The sequence below is a fragment of the Salvia splendens genome, chromosome 2, assembly GCF_004379255.2.
Source record: "Salvia splendens isolate huo1 chromosome 2, SspV2, whole genome shotgun sequence".
NCBI classification, from domain to species: domain Eukaryota; kingdom Viridiplantae; phylum Streptophyta; class Magnoliopsida; order Lamiales; family Lamiaceae; genus Salvia; species Salvia splendens.
Window position 1 is genome coordinate 23143532 of NC_056033.1, and position 21571 is coordinate 23165102.

General features: G+C 37.6%; 1 protein-coding gene and 2 long non-coding RNA genes across 3 annotated transcripts; 1 reads left to right on the top strand and 2 right to left on the bottom strand.

Moving 5' to 3' along the window:
• Positions 1-1883: 1883 nt before the first annotated feature.
• On the bottom strand, positions 1884-3856 carry LOC121762944. Its single transcript, XR_006042317.1, has 3 exons — positions 3719-3856; positions 2580-2645; positions 1884-2124 (listed from the first exon to the last, which is right to left on the bottom strand). It is a non-coding gene; the product is annotated as an uncharacterized LOC121762944 (long non-coding RNA).
• LOC121762939 lies at positions 2654-4512 on the top strand. Its single transcript, XR_006042316.1, has 2 exons — positions 2654-4088; positions 4196-4512. It is a non-coding gene; the product is annotated as an uncharacterized LOC121762939 (long non-coding RNA).
• Positions 4513-14327: 9815 nt separating this feature from the next.
• On the bottom strand, positions 14328-21366 carry LOC121791877 (cellulose synthase A catalytic subunit 3 [UDP-forming]-like). The gene is made up of 15 exons (XM_042189697.1): positions 21008-21366; positions 20658-20753; positions 20294-20489; positions 18920-19134; positions 18754-18829; positions 18457-18649; positions 18012-18278; positions 17417-17762; positions 17197-17334; positions 16853-16978; positions 16530-16742; positions 16155-16419; positions 15675-15877; positions 15169-15519; positions 14328-15094 (listed from the first exon to the last, which is right to left on the bottom strand). The coding sequence occupies exons 2-15, from the start codon at positions 20679-20681 to the stop codon at positions 14510-14512; spliced, it is 3198 nt and encodes a 1065-aa protein (XP_042045631.1). The 5' UTR covers positions 20682-20753; positions 21008-21366; the 3' UTR covers positions 14328-14509.
• Positions 21367-21571: the final 205 nt, after the last annotated feature.

Below are 21571 nucleotides of genomic sequence, written 5' to 3' on the forward strand. Positions count from 1 at the left end.
AATTTGGAAACGTGATTTGATATTAGACTAAATGTGTTTGAAAAGGAAAGTTATTCATAAATTTTGGCGATGTGAACAAATCGGCGGCCATTGAGGAAAACAGATACTCCTATATTAATGAGGGATGGGAGATTACGTCGAAGGTCGTTGCTCGCATTGCTGCACCCGCAAAATAAATTCGATTGATTTGAAGTCCACACGTCGCGCCCTAGGAAAACACATCACTATTAGCATGATTTTAGTCCACTGATGTTAATAAAACACATCACTATTAGCATGATTTTACTTCACTCTTATTTACAAAACACATCACTCTTAGCATGATTTTACTTCACTCTTGTTTACAAAACACATCACTCCTATTATGATTTTACTTCACTCTTGTTTACAAAACACATCACTCTTAGCATGATTTTACTTCACCCTTATTTACAAAACACATCACTCTTATTATGATTTTACTTCACTCTTGTTTACAAAACATATCACTCTTATTATGATTTTACTTCACTCTGGTTTACAAAACACATCACTCTTAGCATGATTTTACTTCACTCTTGTTAACAAAACACATCACTATTAGCATGATTTTACTTCACTCTTCTTAACAAAACACATCACTATTAAAATATACTTAAATTAAGTGTGGATCTGTGCTATAAAATGGTGAAGCAAGTTTCATTTTTGACTGTAATAGGCAACCTGCATGACAGTGGGTCCGGCCCTTATTCTTGTTGTGATTAATGAATTCGTTACGTATTCTATTTGACTATTAAAATATACTTAAATTAAGCGTGGATCTGTACTATAAAATGGTGAAGCAAGTTTCATATATATTGACAAATCTTGATTGAGATCATAAAAAGTCAGAGGCAGGAAAAAAGTTGGTTTTGGGAAAAAAGAGTGGGATACAGTCGAACCCTAAGGCGAAGGGTGGCAAGCCAAAATCCGAAGCAGTCGCAGCTCATTCTTTCTTCCCTCATGAAGAGATCCATATAGATAAGAGCCGAAGAAGTCGACGAGATCACCACCGACGGCGGCGGTGCAGCCGCCGGAGACGTCTGAGAAGGCGTCAGAGTGGGCGGAGCCTGCGGCAGCTCCGCCACAGAGACAGCGAAGGAGTGGGTGGTGACGGAGAAATTGGGTGATAAGCTGAACAACTAGGGGAGCAAGAGCAAGAGATCACTTTATTTGTTCCACTTATTTGTGTGGCTGAGATTTGTTCTCTAGTTATACACTTAAGATTAGTTATATCTTGATCACTACCCTATAAATATATATATATGATTACATTGAAATATACATTCACAACTGCTTGGATGTATATTCATTCTCTGTTTAGATATATATTTATGATTACAGTTAAATATACATTCAAACCGTTTGGATGTATATTCATTCTCTTTTACTTTTATTGCTTTGTTTCCTTTATAATTATTTATTTATGTTTAGTTTTATAATATAAAACTCAAAACTCTTTCTCTTTAAATAATATATGAGCTTGCATGATACACAATAGCAAGAATATTCACTATTTCCTTTTTAGTCAGTATCACAAGAATATGCATTTTCTAATTTTGGAATGTCTTTTCACTCTAATGAGGTAGAACTCATTCTCCATTAACAATACTTTAATTACTTTTTCTCTTTACCACTCTTACTTTGACAATTTTTGTAATGACCACATCTCCCTAGTGATAGTGAGCGTAGCTATATCGTGACTAAATAAGTCTTTTCACTATAATGAGGTAGAACTCATTCTCCATTAACAATACTTTAATTACTTTTTCTCTTTACCACTCTTACTTTGACAATTTTTGTAACGACCACATCTCCCTAGTGATAGTGAGCGTAGCTATATCGTGACTAAATAAGTCTTATGGTCAAAGAGATAAGCATAGATGAAAATCAAGTTCAAACATTTGTTTCAGAAAGCGAAAGTGATACATGGCAAAACAAAAATCAGAGTAAGTTATCTAGGTTTATAAGCTCCTGGTACAAAATCCCTAATGCAGCGGAAGAGACCAAGACAAAGAAGTATGTGTGAAGACACTTCTTTGGGCTACCTATTGCTACTTATTAATATCATTTCTCAACACCTTCGCCTCCTCGTTCACGTTCAACCTGCAAGTTAGAAAAGAAACATGCACGGCAGAGTATTTAATATACTCAGTGGACATAGTGCCAAAAACATAAGCTTCATTTAAGTTTAGTCAGCCACAATTGAGTGAACACAGGGTTTTATTTAAGAAGACCCGAGTCACTAAAATTCCTTTAATTTCATAAAATTGATTGCGCAATCACATAACATAGATATCATATCTGAAACGTATGTGAACCGGTAATGTGGCCACATTCCACGACGGTCACTGGACCTGCCAACTCGAAAGTTAGCTCACGATCCCAATATGTGTACACTAGTCCGAGTAGGGTGGCCCTACTGGGACCCGAATTCGATTTAACATAATTGGCATAGCCAAGCAGATATGTATTCGTAAAAGCAAAACATGGCATGACAAACATGTATAGAAAATTTCACATATTCATGCTAAAAGTCACATTTTGAAAAGAAAGTCCACCTCAAAAGCTATTTCCTTAGTTGAAAAGTTCCTTGATTTGGCCTTAAACGACGTGCGAAGATGCCCCTTTAGAAAATAAGAATAATACTTAATTAGATTTAAGAAGTTAAGAAACTTAACAGGAATGCATTTCTAAGTGCATGGTCTTTTAAATTCTTTTTCTTAATTCCTAGAAAAGTCCTTGAGCATTAATTTAATCGAGTGATTTAATTTATGTGGAGGTTCACCAATTATTCGTTTAACAAAGAGAGCGTTATCTTCTATGCAACTTATCCTAACATCAATTATTTGAGCACTAAATCAAAGTCCAAGAATTAAATTTATCATCGCGAGATTAATTAGTGGACCATCAATTATCTGACCGGGCAAAACAATAGGAGGGCCCACAACTTAAATAACACAGTAGGCCCAACTCGAAGGAAATTAGCCCATCTCTCTCTTTAGTGTTTTTAGGCCCAAGCTTCGATTTTATTTTAGTCATTAGCCCATCCCTATATTTTATCTCCTCGGCCCAAAACAAAATAAAAGAAAGAGGCCCAAAACAAAAACAACAAACAACCCAAACTATTCTCTCCCCCAATCTATCGTCTCTCTCTCATCCTCATTCCCCAATTTCTCAAATTGGGGGAAAAACTCAAAATCCCTAACTTCACAACCCTAACTCCACGGCACCTCCTCTCCTTCACGCCGATTGCTCCCGTCGCGCCAGTCAGCCGCCGGCGCCCTGTCGGCGGCGTCGCAGGCTCGTCGGTACACTCCGTCTCTGACCATTTTTTTTCTCTGCCTCACCCCTGGCCCTCACACCCAGCCGGCCGCCCATCGCTCGGGGCCTCGTCGCCCGGAACCCAAGGCATGTCGGGGCCTTCGCTCCTACCCTTCAATCGACCGAGACTCCGTCGGTTCAGGCGAGAAATCGCGTCGCTAGAGGGCACGCCGGCAGTTGCCATCTCCGCCGCGCCATAGCCGTCGCGATCCTCTGAACTCCACCCCCTCTCTCTCTCTCTCTTCGGCGGTGACACCACCGCCAATTTTGGCTCCGCTTCTCGGCGATTCAGCCGCCATCTCTCTGCGCCGTCGGCTCCAACTCCGACATTATAGGCTATGAGAAAAGATTGGGAGAAGGGATGGAGGTGAAATACCTGTTGAAGTAGTTACTGCCTTGAAATATGCTCCTAGAACACCAAGCTCTCTAACTCTCTTTAAATTTGCTGAAATTTTTGGGGTGTGTGGGAAGGGATCCGAAGGTGGTATGGAGGGGGGTCTTTATAGGAAATTTTTTGTGTACTTTGATGAATTAAATGGTTTATATGGTAGTTTGTCTCTACTTTGCAGCATATCTCTTTAGTTGATTCACTTTGTAAGACTTAATTTTGGTGTTATTTTGGTTGTACTTGGTACTTGGCTATTACTTCAATTTGTTTGCTTATTGCAGGGGTGGTGTTGGAGGGATAATAATCCATAGGTGTTGGTTTGAGGAAAGGATTTGCAGGCATTGACTTTCCCTTCTTGGTGAGTCTTTGGTCCTCCAAAGCTAAAGAGGGGTTGTCCCCTTCCTTTAATAAGCTTCTTTAATTTTTCTTGTTCTTTAATGATCAAAACTTGTTTTTATCTTGCAGGTGGAACAAAGACTTGGACTGCCATCCGCGATACCGGCTCGCTGCTCCGGGCCCAACAGGCTGATCGGATAGGGCCGCGGTGGGGATGCAGTTTGGGCTAGGGAGAAAGAGGCCCAGAGTAGCTAATAGAAGCTTTTAGTTTCTTAGCCTTCTGGGCTCATTCTTGAATTTTTTTTGTAATAGTATAGTATTTCATTTAGATAAAGTTTATTACTCGAGATGTATGCGAACATTTTAGTTCGGAGACAACTTCATATCCTTGTACAATTTCACATATCTCTCATAACATACATTGGTTTGTTCGATTAACACTTAAATTTTTGTCTTTGCGAACTTACAACATTAAACATCAATAGAGAGGTTATGAATTCCATTCAAAACACGAATCAAGGAAGCGACAATTCTCTAGTTCGACATTAAACATTAACGGAAAAGGATAATGAAAGATGCGGGTATTACATTTTTACTTTAAAACTCTTGTCGAACCCAAAGTGCATATTCTTTGGGGATGGAGGAATTACTATTGCTGCCTTGTATATATATATATTTTTTTAATCAAAGACGCCCATTGTGGGCGGGAGGTTTAGGCAGACCCTCAACCCGTAAATAAGATCAAAATGTAATGTTCCAAAAAACATGATCTTAGCCCAAAAGTGACTAAGATCCAAACAAGAACATGAAAAAACAAAGTAGAGGTCCCACAAGTCGGGATCCTCCGTGCTATCAAGTGGAAAAAAGCTGACTAAATACACAAAAGGGAGAAACAAAAAAAGATCAAAACCAACCACCAAAGGAGCTAAATCAACCCACATCTCTACGTCAGAAACGGAAGTTAGGATATCCCAGCTGGTCCATCCTAACTAGCGCATTCAGGTATCGAGGCGCAGAGATTGGATCGAAGTATGTAGGGGCAGGGGTCTGGACCCCCTACCTGCCAGAAAATCAGCAGCCCGGTTGCCTTCTCTGTACATGTGTGAGAATCGAACCTGCCGCTGAGCTGTCATGCTTCGGATCAAAGCCATATGATGTCTAAAATCCGCGGAGCCAAGATATCCAGATGATAACAAACTAACCAGAGTCGTTGTGTCTGGCTTTATCCAAATGTGAGTAGAAAGCTCCATAGCCATCTCCAAACCCCGAATCAAAGCCAAAAGCTCTACTTCAAAGCTCGATGATGCAGCTACCGGAGCACAAAAAGCCCTCAGAAGGCCTCCATCAGAACCACGAACCAATCCTCCCTCCCCCGCCGCCAGTGTCGATGTAGAGAAGGCACCGTCTGTGTTCAGCTTCACCCAAGGTGCATCAGGAGGATGCCATAGAACCATGAGCGACCGCAGAACACGCTGTCTGGGGGAGAAAGCCATGAAATCAACCGACGGCGAGCATCCCCACCAATGAGTCGAGGTGATCCTGCCGGCCAGAACTAGCACATGCAGATGATGAGTGACCTGCCAAATAACATGTGAATGACGAAAAGGACGACCGCCATGCTTGCAGCTGTTCGTCTCCATCCAAAGAAACCAAGCAATCAAACAAGGAACAAGAAAACTAATATGCATGGCGGGAGCCCTCTGGAAAGAAGACCTCTGCCAGTGACCTAGTCTAAGTTCAATATTGGTGCTCGTGTGAATCGGTGTGTGCGAGGAAGGAAACCAGGCATCGAAATGCTCCCATGCAGAAACCGCCGACTGACTCGAAAAAAAGACATGGTTGAGAGACTCGACCAAAGGAGACCTACAACACTGACACCTAGACGCTAACTCAATTCCCCTCCTCTGTAACTTCTCATCCACCGGCAGCCTACCAAACAGTAACCTCCAAATGAACACCGACATGGTAGGAGTCAACCCCTGGTTCCAAATAAGACCAAAAATCTCCCTCTTCGGCAGTCTAGTCCGGATGCTCTCCCATGCCGAGGTCACAGAGAACTCTCCATGGCTAGTCAGATTCCACCGCCTCACATCCTTCGCCCCCAACTCGATCGGCGTGGCTCTGATCTGGTCTATCACCTCTAGAGGTACGCCAAACCTGAAAGATAAACTATGCAGCATATCCTCATCCCATGCATGTTCATGCCAATATGATGTAACGGCCTGAGATTAGGGAGGATCATTTCCCGGGACGCACAGACTCCGGATGGAGCTAGCCCCAAGCCAGACATCATCCCAGAAGCTGATCTTCCCCTCACCCAAGGACCAACGAATATACTCATGCATGTATGACCAAATACGACGCAAACGACGCCAAGTAGGACTATCATGTGACCAACAAGGGGATGTATGCAAATGACAAGGAATGATACTGTACTTCTGGGTCATGAACTGGGCCCAGAGAGAGTCCTGAGCTAGCAATCTCCACCACAGCTTGAACCCAAAAGCCACTGCCACCTCCCTGAAGTGGCGAATACCCAAGCCACCCTCATCAAAAGGCAAGCAAATCTGTCTCCAAGAAATCCAGTGCATCTTCTTCTTCTCTCCAACTGTGCCTCAAAAGTATCTAGCCAAAATCTGCTCCAACTCGTCTAGAAATCCAAGCAGAGGGCTCATGACCTGTAAGATGTGTAGCAGGATGGCGGCCAGGGTGCTCTTAATTGCTGCCTTGTATATTTGCAAGTAGTTGCAGTGCTAAAAAATAGTGCATCAGAAACTTTTGTCCCCCTCTAGTAGCACATAGTAAAAAATTTGTCTCTTCTCTATTTAAAACCTAGATATTTTGATGAGCTAAGCTCACTCTTAGATCAAAATAACAGTTTAGGAAACAATCAGAAGAGCTTTGGTCGAGTACTGAAGATCATTACGTGGAGAAGTAGCGAAGCACTTCGATTCTTTGGAGAATCTTGAAGGTACCTTTCTGTAGAATTCATGTTTTAAGGTAAATATATGCCTGTTACGTGAATTATTTGAAATCTTTGCATGCAAAAAAAATCATTCACTGCAAACCAGAAACACAAGGAAAATGACTCCTTCCTTCAGCAGCATATAATTTTTAGCAATGTTATTTTATGTCAATAAAAAAAATAATAAAATAAAAATAAATATATTTTTACTTTTACTAATAGTTGATTGAGATAAATATATTTTTATTAATAATAGTTGATTGAGATAAAAATAGAATAAAAAATGGATATCTTGCTTCCAACTAGGGTATAATAATTATACTCCCAATTCATACTAGTAGATACTCCCTTTTGTCTGCCATTAGCATTTAGGAGTCTGGTTACAATTTTTGTCCGTCCATCCCTTTTGTCTGCCATTAGCATTTAGGAGTCTGGTTACAATTTTTGTCCGTCCATCGTTAGGAGTGTAGGTTCACTTTTATAATAAATGATAATTGGACTCTACATTTCACTAATTTGATCTACTCATATTTTATTATAAAATTAATTTATAAAATGATTCTTTCATTCCACTATCTTTTATATTTCTTTTCATACCCACTATCTTTTATATTTCTTGAAATTTGTGATGAATTCACATGAAAATCCTAATAGCAAACGGAGGGCGCACATTTTATTATCGAACTCAAATAGGACTCCTAACGGCAGACGGAGGAACTACATTTTATTATTAATTGAATAAATATACAGATATTTCCTATTAGATTTGATAAATATAGGGATATTACCAGCTTAGATTAGATTGAGTGTTTTCTTAATTAGATAGAAATAATTTAAAATTAATCTTCAGTGCAAACAGCTAATAAAATTTCAGTCTTTAAGAAAAGATATAATTAAGAATTCCAAAAAATTTAATTTTTATAGCACTTTTTCTCATATTATTTCTATCCTGTAACGATCTTATCCATTCGATTAAAAACAAATGTGTTCTTAGATGTAAAGATATTAGATTAATAATAAATGTGTTCTTACTTCTAGATAGGACTAATTTTTTAAAAAAAATAGCCCTTCAATTTTATTCATGTGTCTTGAAAAATTAAAATTCATGTATAACCCGTAAAGTAACGAATATCAACACATCAGCATCTGATTATTTCTGAACGAAGAAAATTAACAAGTCCCAAGACTTGGAAATAAAACGAGTTGGTACAAAATTAAACTTGTGCTCAATACAAGTAGTGCCCAAGAAAAGAAAAACAGTACATGTGAGAAATTGAAGAAGAGAAAATGCTAGTTTTGTGCTTGGGCTTAACGCATGATTTGACAAATTGCTTCAATCCCTTCTTAGGAGACTTCCTCTCTGCTGAACCACTGCTCTTCTCACTTTCATGAATCTCCTCTTCAAGTTGCAAACACACCTACATAACAAATATATTAAGCAATAAACAAGGATATTATTTATAGTTTTTAAAACCAAGTAGGGAATATTAAGCAATAAACAAGGATATTATTTATAGTTTTTAAAACCAAGTAGGGAATATTAAGCAATAAACCAGGATATTATTTATATATTTTTTTTTAGTCTGTCCCATAGGAATATGCACTTTCTAATTTTAAAAACTCTAATAAAGTTATCCACTAACAATAGTTTAATTACTCTTCTCTACCTCCCTCTTACTTTACTAATTTTGCATTAAAACTCGTGTTTTAACCCAAAGTGCATAATCTTTGGGGACGGAGAAAGTATTAATTTTTCAAAACGAGCATAGAACATAGAAACTCAACTACCATGAAATTAAAAAGTAACCTTCAAGATTCGATCCTCCGCATGAAGCAATCTGTCAATCAAGTTGCCCTTCTCTTGGACTTCGACCATCACCTCCTTCACCGGCCGACAACGCTTCTCCGGCGACAAAAACGGCTGTCCATCACTTGTTAGGGATCCGCTCGATGCATTTGAACTCTTGGGAGAGTGGTGATCGCCTCGAATTTCTTCTAACTGAGTCGGAAACAAACCATCCTATTTTAGTCAAACATAATACTACTTGCGAACTAAACCTCTATTTTATTATATTAGGGTTCCATTTTTGCTGTGAAGGTTGTTATATATATATATATATAGGGTAGTGATCTATGACAAATACCCCTTAACCAAATAACTAGAGAACAAATCATAGCCACAAGATCAAAAAAATCAAGGGCTAGTATTAAATTTTGAATTTAAGGAGAAATTAGTTCCATCAATCACAAATTTACTCCATAATAACAAGGCGGGGGTATAATGGTCATTGCATAGCCATAATAACAATAGGCATGTTTCAGCTCCAGGTGAAGGTCGGAGGAGATCTCCGGCCACTGGCGACGGTGCTTGAGGAGAGTTACGGGATCAGCGCGTCATCGACGGTGTCGTCCTCGTTCAATTTGAGCGGTCTGCATGAGCTGCAGTTTCTCCGGCGGAGCAGCAGCGCCGCGAAGCTGGTGGAATTTTGGAGATCTATCGGCGGCGGGGAACAATCTGAGGCCGGGCGGCGGATGTGGCGGTGGAGAAGGGTTTATATATGGTGTTCAGTTGCATCATACTACTGGTTTCAGAACAAAATGGCTAGTTTGGTTGATCGAATCTGGTCTTCATCCCAAACTTCGTTCAAAATTAATTGACTTTGTTTACACTCATATACATTTGTTTACAATCATTCAAATTCCCGTGAAGATATATATAATTCAAATTCGCTGACGGTAAGTGCTCAATTTCAATTAATATAGCATGATTGTATATGAATTGTATGATTATTTGTTTAAAAAGTTTTTGTTGCTGGATTTTGGGGATTCGGTGTTAATTTTTTCCGATAGTGTAGAGGAAATTTTGATTGGATTAAGAGTTTGGTGTTGTGCGAGTTATTGGATTTTATAGTATAACAACGGTTAGGCAGCTTAGTAGTGGATTATGCGGTTAATTCTGATAGGTCGCATGAGATTATTTTAAACAAGAGCGATGTGTTTTGTAAACAAGAGTGAAATAAAATCATGCTAAGAGTAATGTGTTTTATAGTAAACAAGAGTGAAGTAAAATCACAATAAGAGTGACGTGTTTTGTAAACAAGAGTGAAGTAAAATTATGATAAGAATGAATTTTTTGTAAACAAGAGTGAAGTAAAATCACAATAAGAGTGATGTGTTTTGTAAACAAGAGTGAAGTAAAATCACAATAAGAGTGACGTGTTTTGTAAACAAGAGTGAAGTAAAATTATGATAAGAATGACTTTTTTGTAAACAAGAGTGAAGTAAAATCACAATAAGAGTGATGTGTTTTGTAAACAAGAGTGAAGTAAAATCACAATAAGAGTGACATGTTTTGTAAACAAGAGTGAAGTAAAATCACAATAAGAGTGATGTGTTTTGTAAACAAGAGTGGAGTAAAATCACAATAAGAGTGATGTGTTTTGTAAACAAGAGTGAAGTAAAATCACAATAAGAGTGACGTGTTTTGTAAACTAGAGTGAAGTAAAATTATGATAAGAATGAATTTTTTGTAAATAAGAGTGAAGTAAAATCACAATAAGAGTGATGTGTTTTGTAAACAAGAGTGAAGTAAAATCACAATAAGAGTGACGTGTTTTGTAAACAAGAGTGAAGTAAAATTATGATAAAAATGACTTTTTTATAAACAAGAGTGAAGTAAAATCACAATAAGAGTGATGTGTTTTGTAAACAAGAGTGAAGTAAAATCACAATAAGAGTGATGTGTTTTGTAAACAAGATTGAAGTAAAACCATGCTAAGAGTGACATGTTTTGTAAACAAGAGTGAAGTAAAATCACAATAAGAGGGACGTGTTTTGTAAACAAGAGTGAAGTAAAATCATGCTAAGAGTGACGTGTTTTGTAAACAAGAGTGAAGTAAAATCACAATAAGAGTGATGTGTTTTGTAAACAAGAGTGAAATTAAAAAGTGAAGTGGAACTGTGTTGGCATGTGATTAACAAGCACACATTTTATTTCTAAAATAAGGAAATGCGGAGTAGTTAAAATGTGAAGTGGATCTTAGCAAAGATAAAATACGAGTAACTGTGCATTGTAAAATTAGTAGTAGTAGTAGTAATAATTTATCTAATTCACTATCAATATATACGTACAATTCCCACAATGTTATTCGATTTAACCACATCAAAAGCAATCTCAGTTAATCTATTCCCACGGCCTCAACCGAATTTTTGTACTCCTATTTAAACTCTCTGGTGAGATTATCAAGTTTAAGAAATAATTAAGCAAATTCCCAATTAATTACAAAATTCGTGAATAGGAGGGAGTTGAATGATTGACACGAAATGGCTGCATTGGAATTTGAAGCCAACGTATCTAATTCAGCTTCAAAAGAAAATTTCTTATCCTATTAATCCTTCAAAGTACCGATCTCCGATCTCCACTGTGAATCAGCATCTTCTTCCACCGTCAAGATCTTCGCCGTAAAACACCAGATAGACTTCGCCGCCGTGAATCACCATATCTACAGAGAGAAGGAGCTTCATAGATGAGATTTCAGATCACTTTCTCTCCGGCTCGTTGATGAACTTGCTGCGTAATTTGATTTAAATTTCATAAGATAATTTCTAAAAATACCCTCAGCATATTTTCTATTATTAAAATAAATAATATTTGTTGCATTAAGATGTGTGGCTGAGATTTATTCTGTAGTTATATATTTAAGATTAGTTATATCTTGATCACTATCCTATCTATCTATATATATATATATATATATATATATATATTAGATCTTAGAGAGGGAGAAAAAAGAAACATATAATGAGATCAAGGCGATTGATGGTATTGGTTCTTCAGAGGCTGACATTTTCAATAAGCGCAGATATAGTTGTATTGTGGAAGGGGACAATCATTCAATAACAAGCGATATGTGAAATCTACGTATATATATATATGGATTTAGGTGGGTTGATAAGATCAACAAAAGTTAAGTGATTCTTGTGTTGCCTCGTTACTTGACACGTTAACCATAACTCATGTTTGGAGCCGCCACGTGTCATACCCTCTTTTGCTTTTCTTAAATTATTGATTATTCATATTATCCGATTAATTTCTTATATATCTTCTTAACCAGTTATTAATGTTTACGCTTGTCTTGCATTTCATACATTCTTTTATTTATTTGTCATATCGAAATCTATTACGGAATAAATCCACGTTAAATTATACATGAGGGGAAATCAAACATGACGTAAATATGTTATTTCCAATCAAACTCAAAATCAAATTTATGTGTATTAAACAAGCTTATGCTTTCTTGTGGTTCGACCCAAAGTATTATAACATCGATTGTAATCTTGCAATTAAGTTATACTCTCTTCCTCTCTCGTTAATTGGTATTAATTTACTTGACATGAGTTTAAGAAATATAGTTGAAAAATATGTGGAAAAAGTTAATAAGATGTGAGTCCTACCTTTATATATCAATTTTATAATAATAGAATGAGTAGTAAGAATGTGAGGTTCATTACCAAAAGTAGTAAACATAAAGGTGTCAATTAATTGAAGATATGCGAAAAAAGAAATTGGAGAGGTGGTGTGTTTTTAGGTACAAGGTGGTGTATTTTTAGGAGAGGGGCAAATAAATTATTATTTTCTTAAATGTAAGGGGGCAAATAGTGTGAATTTACATATATTAAGGTAATAGTATAATATAAATGCCTACATGCTTATAAAATATTGAGGTGGCCCCTTCTCATTCTATACTAGATCCGTCCATGGTCGTATGGCTAACACAGTCGGTGCGGGCCGTCCTGTCCAACTGTCGCCCCAACTTCGCGCATAGGCAGTGTGTTGTAGTGTGAGCGCACAGTCAAATGAGCCCCTTTTAAATAAGACACATGGCCACACAGGTTGTATGGTGGTGGTGCTGTGTGATGGACCTTGTTCCAACCCGCCATCCTACACGGGGCGTGCACAAAGGCTACTCATTTGAATGGGTTGTAAGGCCTTCTCAACCTTTGGTCTTCATTCTCAATTAATAAGTACTCCCTCCGTCTCAATCAAGATGTCCACATTCTTGAGTTACACGAGATTTTAGGAAGAGTTGTTAGGTGAAGTAAGTAGAAAGAAAAAAAAAATAGTTAAATATTTTAATAAAGAAAAAAAGAGGGAGATTTATTTTGAATATATAAAGTGGACATCTTAACTTAGGAGCGGACCTACGCTAGGACATGGAGTCCCATGAAATCCCCAACAATTTTAGTTTTTAGTATATGTATATTATGTTCATAAATGTGACGTGAAGTTGTATAGAAGAGATGGCTAGCGCTTTAGTCTAAAATAAAATAAAATAAAATAAAATAAAATTAAATAAAATTAAATTAAATTGTAGAGAGCAGGGTTCGGCGCCAGCTTGTTATTTTTGTTTTAAGATTTGCTTTTTCTTTTCTTTTCTTTTCTTCTTTGACTTTTAAATTTCTATTTAAATATTTTATTTTTGTTCAACATAAACTTTTGCAAAATAATGAAAAATGTAATTTTTTTAATAATTAATAGTGGTGGATAAAAGGAAAAAGAGATATTACTATAGTTTATTGGTGTTATAATGTTTAGTCATAAAACAGAGTATTCATGCTTTTGTAACTATGTCGACCCTATTTTTAACGACAATCACAACATGTATTTCTAGTTAGCATCAACGACCTATTATTATATGATACTCAATGCTCATCTATATCTCTTACAACTCTATGCTATCATGCCGCGATTACTTTCGGTGATGCAAATACCAAAAGATATCTCATAATATTAGTAATAATTTGTACCCCCAGAGTTGAAATTCTGCATCGGCCATTGTCTTGATTGAGACAAACTAAAAAAATGGACATCTTGAATGGGACAAAGTGAGTAATCCTTTTCGTTGATATGCCACTCGATGTTTCGTATCCGGCATCACGTAATCCTGCTAAACCATTTATAATGCTTTAGACTCAATTCATAGAGTTGTACAAGAATTGTGCTCACAACTTTAAACGTGAACTCAGCATTTAAAAGTGATAGGAACTCACAAGTGCATTTACATCTACTATGCTTTAATTTAAGGATTAGCTCCAGCCAAACCAAATTCCATATATCAGAAGATTCAGAACCTAATTCACATAGAAAATGATGTATCTTGTGACTTGGCCAACCAAATGATAAGTATTTAGTGTCAAGGCCAAAAATCTCATATTCAGTCTACTGTGAAACAGTCTTTTAACTTTCTGTTCATCTATGATCTACCTATAAAAACAAAATACATTGGTAACTCCAGCTATAGAAACGAATTAAAAATTAATGCAATATAAATATGCTTGACATCATACAAGTTCTAACACACAATGGACAAACATTTTGATCAATTTACGATAAATATATGAAACAAACTGTAGCTTTCTTATCTTTCTCTTTCTGAAAGAAAATCACAGACAACCATCGAAATTCTGTGAGGTGGATATCAGCAGTTAATTCCACACTCTTCGACCTTTGGGCCAGTGACTCTAGTGGTGAAGGGATCAACTCTGACCCACAGCAATGAGAAGATCGAAGCAAGAAGAATCGACCACACCACAACAATGGTGGGAGTACGGTTCTGCCGCCCCATGAGACCTTTGAGGAAGGGGTAGAGATGAACGATCACCCAGAAGGCAAAGAACAATTTCCCGAACAACGGCCCCCACGATTGGTACCCGCTGTTGATTGCATAGGAAATTCCAGCAACAACTCCGACCAAGTTTACAATGAGAAGAGTGGTTGGAGGAATCAATAGAGTTGTCCATTTAAACATGTAAAGCTCAGTGAAATCTCCTTCTTCGTCTCCAGCTTTGGACGTGACAGTGAAATTTGTATCTATTCCAGCAAGAACTTTGAGTAGACCTTGGAAAACAGCAAACAGATGAGCTGAGACACCTCCAATGACCCAGAACTGCTCGTTCCTCCACCATTCGTCAATTCCGACCCCACTCCACCTCATCTCCAGTATACCAGTGGCAAAGATGGAGAGAAAGAGGGAAAGAAACCAGACACTCGCAAGGTTACTAATCTGTAAATCAAAATATATAGTTTAAAACATGTTTCTCGGCTTCCACAAGGGATGTAGAATTTATGAGGACATACCTGTGGGATGATGAATTTCCCAGTAAGTAAACAGACAGCTGGCAATGTACAATATAATAGCAGAGGAATGGAAGTGATCGGGTAAATCGTGGTGTTAACATATGCGAATCTCTCTAGCCATTTTAGCCTTCCTTTATATCCATACCATATTGGACAATGCCTACTAAACAGAATCTCTACCGATCCTAAGGCCCATCTAAGCACTTGATTCAATCGATCGGAAAGATTAATTGGAGCTGACCCCTTGAAGGCCGCCCTTGGAGGCATACAGTAAATTGATCGCCAGCCCCGTGCATGCATTTTAAATCCTGTAAGAATATCTTCTGTGACTGAACCATAGATCCATCCTATCTGCATACATGAGGGAAAAATTAGTCTCGCAAAAAGTTCTAGAGGACAAGAACTATTTTGAGAAGAGGGGAAATATCATATGTCATACAAGTAAGCATTTGATGGACATGAATCTAATCCAACATAGAACTGTAGATGGAGTAGAGGACACATACCTCAGTTCCCCATTCTGACTTATCTTCGTACCCACAGCTAATGACATGAATAGCCTCTTTCAGGAGAGTCTCTGGTGTAGCAGACTGAGGCACACCACCATTCTCCATCAGGGTAGATGCAACAAAAACAGCTGACTGACCAAATCTTTTCTCCAAGCTCATCTGGGACATGAGCAATGACTTTTCATCATCGAATCCAGCGCCTGGTTCAATCAACAAAAGGGGATAAAATAAATTGAGTTAAACTTGAAATTTTCATGATGTCAGCAATTTCTGTCTCCTTGCCATGCAAGAACCACTATCTAAAGCAGAATCATCACGGTAATAATTTGGAAGTATTATAAATCAAGGGGGGAAAGGTGAACTAAGTGCATAAACAGTAGAACAGCAACATCCCCTTTCAAGTAAATAATCCATATGAGCTTAGAGGATAAAAGAGTAGTGACATGTTTTGAGTTATTAGTTTCAAGGGGAGCATACCTTCAACACCCTCCTCTATATCCTCCAAGCTGAAGATTGGAACAGTAGGATCAGCATGCTTGCTAGATTTCTTCTTATCTGAACCCTTCTTACTTGACTTGGAACTTTTCTTTCTTGATCCACCAAAGCAGGAAGAAAGCATCTGAGCCTTCTTATTCTTAGGTTTGTGAGGAGGCTCATAACCATACAAAGCTGTTCTGTTGAAGACACATCCAGTGCCCACATATACAGGGCCTTGAATACCATCCAAACCTCTCAAGTTAATCTGGTGAGCGAAAAAGGAACAGTTCAAATGAGTTAGATAGGTAACCAAAAACAAAACTTGTATCAAATGGATTATAAGGACTGTAATGACTAGAAACACTTGAAACTCACATCAAAGAAGACAGTGTTACGGTTGGCATATCGATCACTCCTGTCTATACCATCGAATCTCTGTGGAAATTGTACATAGCAAACATATTTCCCAAGATTCGGATCCATCAAAAAGCACATTGCTTCTCGCAACGCCTTGCTATTATTAATGTAATGATCACAATCGAGATTCAACAAGAAAGGTCCATTGGTAAGAACTGCTGACACACGAACCTGTAAGCATAGTAGTACATAATTATGCCAAAAATACATCATGATAAACTAAATGTTCAATCGCAGCATGGTAAACTAAATGTTCAAAAATACATCATTTGACTACTTACAAGTGCATTCATGGCACCAGCTTTCTTGTGATGCTGGAAACCAGGACGCTTCTCACGAGAAACATATACTAATCGAGGAAGCTCATTACCATCACTGTCAAGACCACCACTTTGACCTAAGAAAACCTGTGACCAAGATATATGAGGAACTTTACATGAATGCAATGGAGTACATGTTTGTCGAGGGAAAACATATAACATGCCTCTTGCTTTGAAACCAAATAAATAGGAACATGTGAACAATTAAAAATGTATGGTCTTTGCATATGAAATGAGCATGCCTATACTGTACAAAGTAACATTGACACTTGACAAGATAAAAAAAATTCCAGTTATCTTCTTACCTGGATCATTCCAGGGTGATCCCTTGTATTATTTCCAGGCCAAGGTGTACCATCTTGCATGACCCAACCTTCTTCAGGAACTTTCTGAGCCTTGGATACGAGAGCGTTGATACGAATTTTAAATTCTTCGTATTCTCTCTATAGTACAAATAATGCAGAGAAGAGAAATAAGACGCTTGACCAAATGTGAAGGTAAATTCTGGTAAAACAAAATTCTCACCTTCATAGCCCGACGGTCTTTCACAAAAGATGGCTGGACTTTATCTTTTAAGTAGTCAATCTTCTGAGCAAAGTACCATTCGGGAGCCCGTGGCTCAATACTGTACTTTTTGCAGAAAGGAACCCATTTCCTTGCAAATTCTGATGTTTCTGATAGAGCTTCAAACGTCAACATGGCAGACCCATCATCAGAAACATAACAAGAAACCTTGTCCACCGGATAGTCTACCGCAAGAATGGACAAAACAGTATTAGCTGTAACGAGAGGAGGCTCCTTCAGAGGATCAACAGTACTGACAAATATGTCAACGGAAGCTAATTGCGATGGCTCTCCTTCACGGTCATATCTGTTACAAAATACATATTATTAACGCAGTTTTCAAAATCAGACAGGAAAAGTAATTTCCATTTTCCAGAGAGGACAAAAGAATATGTTATGGGAATATAAGAACTAAATATATAAGGGCTTAGCAGAATAAATGCTGCAGAACCAAACAAAGGCACTGCCCTATCTACGTACTATATGCACAAAACTTTCATCAGGGAGGAACATATAAAGAAGCCAAATATGCAAATACATGTGGAAAAGTTTTCACCTCAGAGCAAGTCTGTCAAGATACGTTTCACGATTTACAGGAAGCCATTTTGGGAACTGATCCAGAATCCAGGATATAGCAAACCAAATCTCACAAATCACAGAAATCAGCCACAATGGATATGCATTTGGTACAGGGTTCGTTATTCTATAGTGCAAGAAAATGCATAGAATAACCAGCCGCAATACAATAACCATCCTGTAAGGGTTTATCCTTGATGACGGAATAGAAACCTTCCTTGATAGGGGCTGTCGGGCTTCATCATTCCTACACCAAGAAGAAAAGTATCAGAAGGAGAATGACTTTCATGCAACGAAACACAGTGTGTCCTTTTTTGCTGCCACATGTCAGCAAGATATGTTGTTCTATGGAATTCACCAATATTATCAAAGTTTTTGCTCAAGCATAACCTGCATAACGTCTGTATATAAAACAATAAACTTACAGCAGAGACTCATCGACAAGAATATCAGTGCTCGCATCAATATCTCCCACTCCTCTTTCTGAAGGAGGATGGCTAGTAGTCATTGGAATAGCAGGCTTTTCCTGCTTCATTTTCCAGCCATCCACTCTTTCTTTCCAGGCAACATTGCCTAAGCCTGGAGATCCAAACTCCCTCACTGGATCCACAATCCTGGCTGCAAATGGAAGAAGAAAGATATTAAGTAAAGAATACGAAAGACTGACAGAACGAATGAAATGCTACTATTTATTGAAGGAATTGTAACAAAGTAAAGTTTACGTTTTCCACTGCCTCCAGGAGGAGGAGATGCCATTGAAAGGCGCCCGGGTGATGCAGCAGATAGTTCCCCAGAGATCTGCAAAATGAAAAGAAAGTTGGAATGCCATAATATATGACTGCACAATATAACAGTAGACTATAGTGATTCAAAAGCATCAAAACTTACATCTGTTCCATTCGTAAGCAATGGAATGTGGTTTTGAGGGACTTCCTTGTCATACTTTGGCGCATTAAGACTTTCTCCTGCATGATTAACTCGCCAGTTCAACATTCGCTCTGAAATTTTCTGCTTGTTACTTTGAGTTTCAGAGTAATGGATATCATCAACAACATCATCAGAAACACCATCCTCTTCACTATCACCATGAATTGCAGGACTCCCTGTTTTAAAGTATCAAAACTCATTTTCAGAAAAAAAGATTTTGGCCGTGATGCAAATAAAATTTTCAGTGTTTAAGTCTCTAATAATTACTCCCTCTGTCCCAAGGAAGATGTCCTTGGGTGGCACGGGATTTTATGCAATTTTATTTTGTGTGTTAGATGGAGAGAATAAAGTAAGAGAGGGGGAATAAAGTATAGATAAAGGGGTTTCTATTTTTTTATTAATGGGTAAGGTGGGAAAAACAAAAACTAAAAAGGAAAGTGGGTCATCTTCGGCGGGACGGATGGAGTATGTCTTAAAGTACAACAGCCATGTCTTTTAGGCTACTGTTTACTGAAACGGCATTAATTTTCCCAACGACAATTTAACCTGAATAATGGTCATCCATACATGTAGAGCTTTCAGTGTTTCAATTACATTAGAAACATATTTGTATATTTAGTCATAATACCATACATTACAGCAAGATAACCAATACCAATCATATACAGTGATTTTCTTAATGCTATAATCATTACATTATGCAACAAAAAACATAGTAATACTCAAACTAGATGTGACACCACCAAACACTGAAATCTTTTATGGCATGTGAGTTAGAACCTGCACGTTCTAAAACATTTAGATATCCCCTCTAAAAATGAAACAAAAAGCATATTTATTACAAAACCATTCCAGGAACACAGCTTTCCATTACAACTTTAAATTAACATATAAATAACAAGTATTGCGGAATCCACAATATCACTCCAATTATTTTATCTACTGTTTGGTCATTGCATGTGGAATCTTTCAAGACCTATACCCCTTCTCAGCATAGTTTTCACATATGTTGCAAATCCCCTCGGAGTTCACTGGTCAATATTCTAGTTATAACAGCTGTTTTTCCTTATATGATCAATCAATATTTTGTAGCTATGTATATATACCTGACCTGATTTTAGGGAGATTAGATTTATTACAAAAAAAAACAAACAAACTTTGACAGCCTTGAAGATGATTAGCAATTTGTGCAACTCAATATAGTTTTACATAAAAAAAAGTTATTTTGCAACAAATTCAGCAATATACCGTGAAACTGTTAATGTTTACTCCATCTGATCCATTCCTAATTGAAAGAGGATAGGAAGGGACACTTTTTATTTGCACTTACTATACCTTTATGCCTCTTGTATCTGGTTTTGCACTGAGGGCAAGACTGATTTCCATCCTTCCTCTCATATTCATAGCAAGGCCTGCAAACTGGGAACGCACAGACATCGCATGCAGCAAATGGCTCAAGGTCAGCAGTCAAACCAACATCATCCCCACAGATTTGACAGACCTGGCTGCCAATGGTCTTCAAGGTCTTCCCCTAGCAACCCAAGGCAGTAAATAAGTGAGCATGATATTCCCAACAAACAAAATCACACTAAAAAATTACAACCATATAAGAAGAAGAAAAGCTAATCACGCATCCAATATTCTCAATAATCAATGAAGATATCTTAACATGATATTGATCAACAACATTCATACCAACCTTGACTTCTGCTTCAGGTTCCATTGTGAGTTAGCCTCAGTGAAGAGCGACGGATCAGAATGAGCCAATTGCAAAGCTTTACACTGAATTTAACATCTGAAAAAGTGCAAAAAGGTGTATCTCAGTCCCTCGGAACTCGTCATTTCACAGATTAGATCTACACCGAGAAAACTAACAACAAAAACTGCCAACACTCAGATTCAGCACGTTTATTGTTAATTCATTTGACTCTTGACTCAATTGAATAATCAAAATTACTTGCAATTAAAATTAAGCAGTAAATCATAAAAATAACTGAAATGAAACGCCAATTCTCGCATTCCTGGTTATTGCAAAAAGCAGAAGCTCACCGCGCAATCCAAACGATTCCGAAACTGAACTCGAATCAAGAGAAACAGATCGAGACCGCAGCCGATCCAAACACAATGCCAAATGCAAAGAGGATATGAATACGCAGATTGAGTAGAAACAGTAGCTATTCTCTCTTCCGCTTTTCCTCACTAGAAAGTAGAGAAATAATCCGTGTGTGTATAGCTGTTAATGAGTGGGTGGTTTCTCAAATCTGAATTATGGTAATTGTGGTTATAAATAAATGTATAAAAATGGCGTGGAAGGGAAGAATACTACAGGCGAGCGGCTTTGCTAATCTATCTCTTGACAGAAAATGACGAGAGAGAAGCAGTTCAATTATAATTACTCCACCGACACTGCAATCAGAGCAGTGTGGTACTTTGCGTTTCAAATGCTTGTACACTTCTAAATGGTCTGCCCCTATTTATGGACTTGGAAAATTATGAGAGTGACTTCTCAACTAATGCTCCATTCCATGCCAAAAATATAAAGATATTTGGGATGAAATGGGTTTTAATATATAATTCATATAGTATGGAAAAAATGGTAACAGAAAATTATTA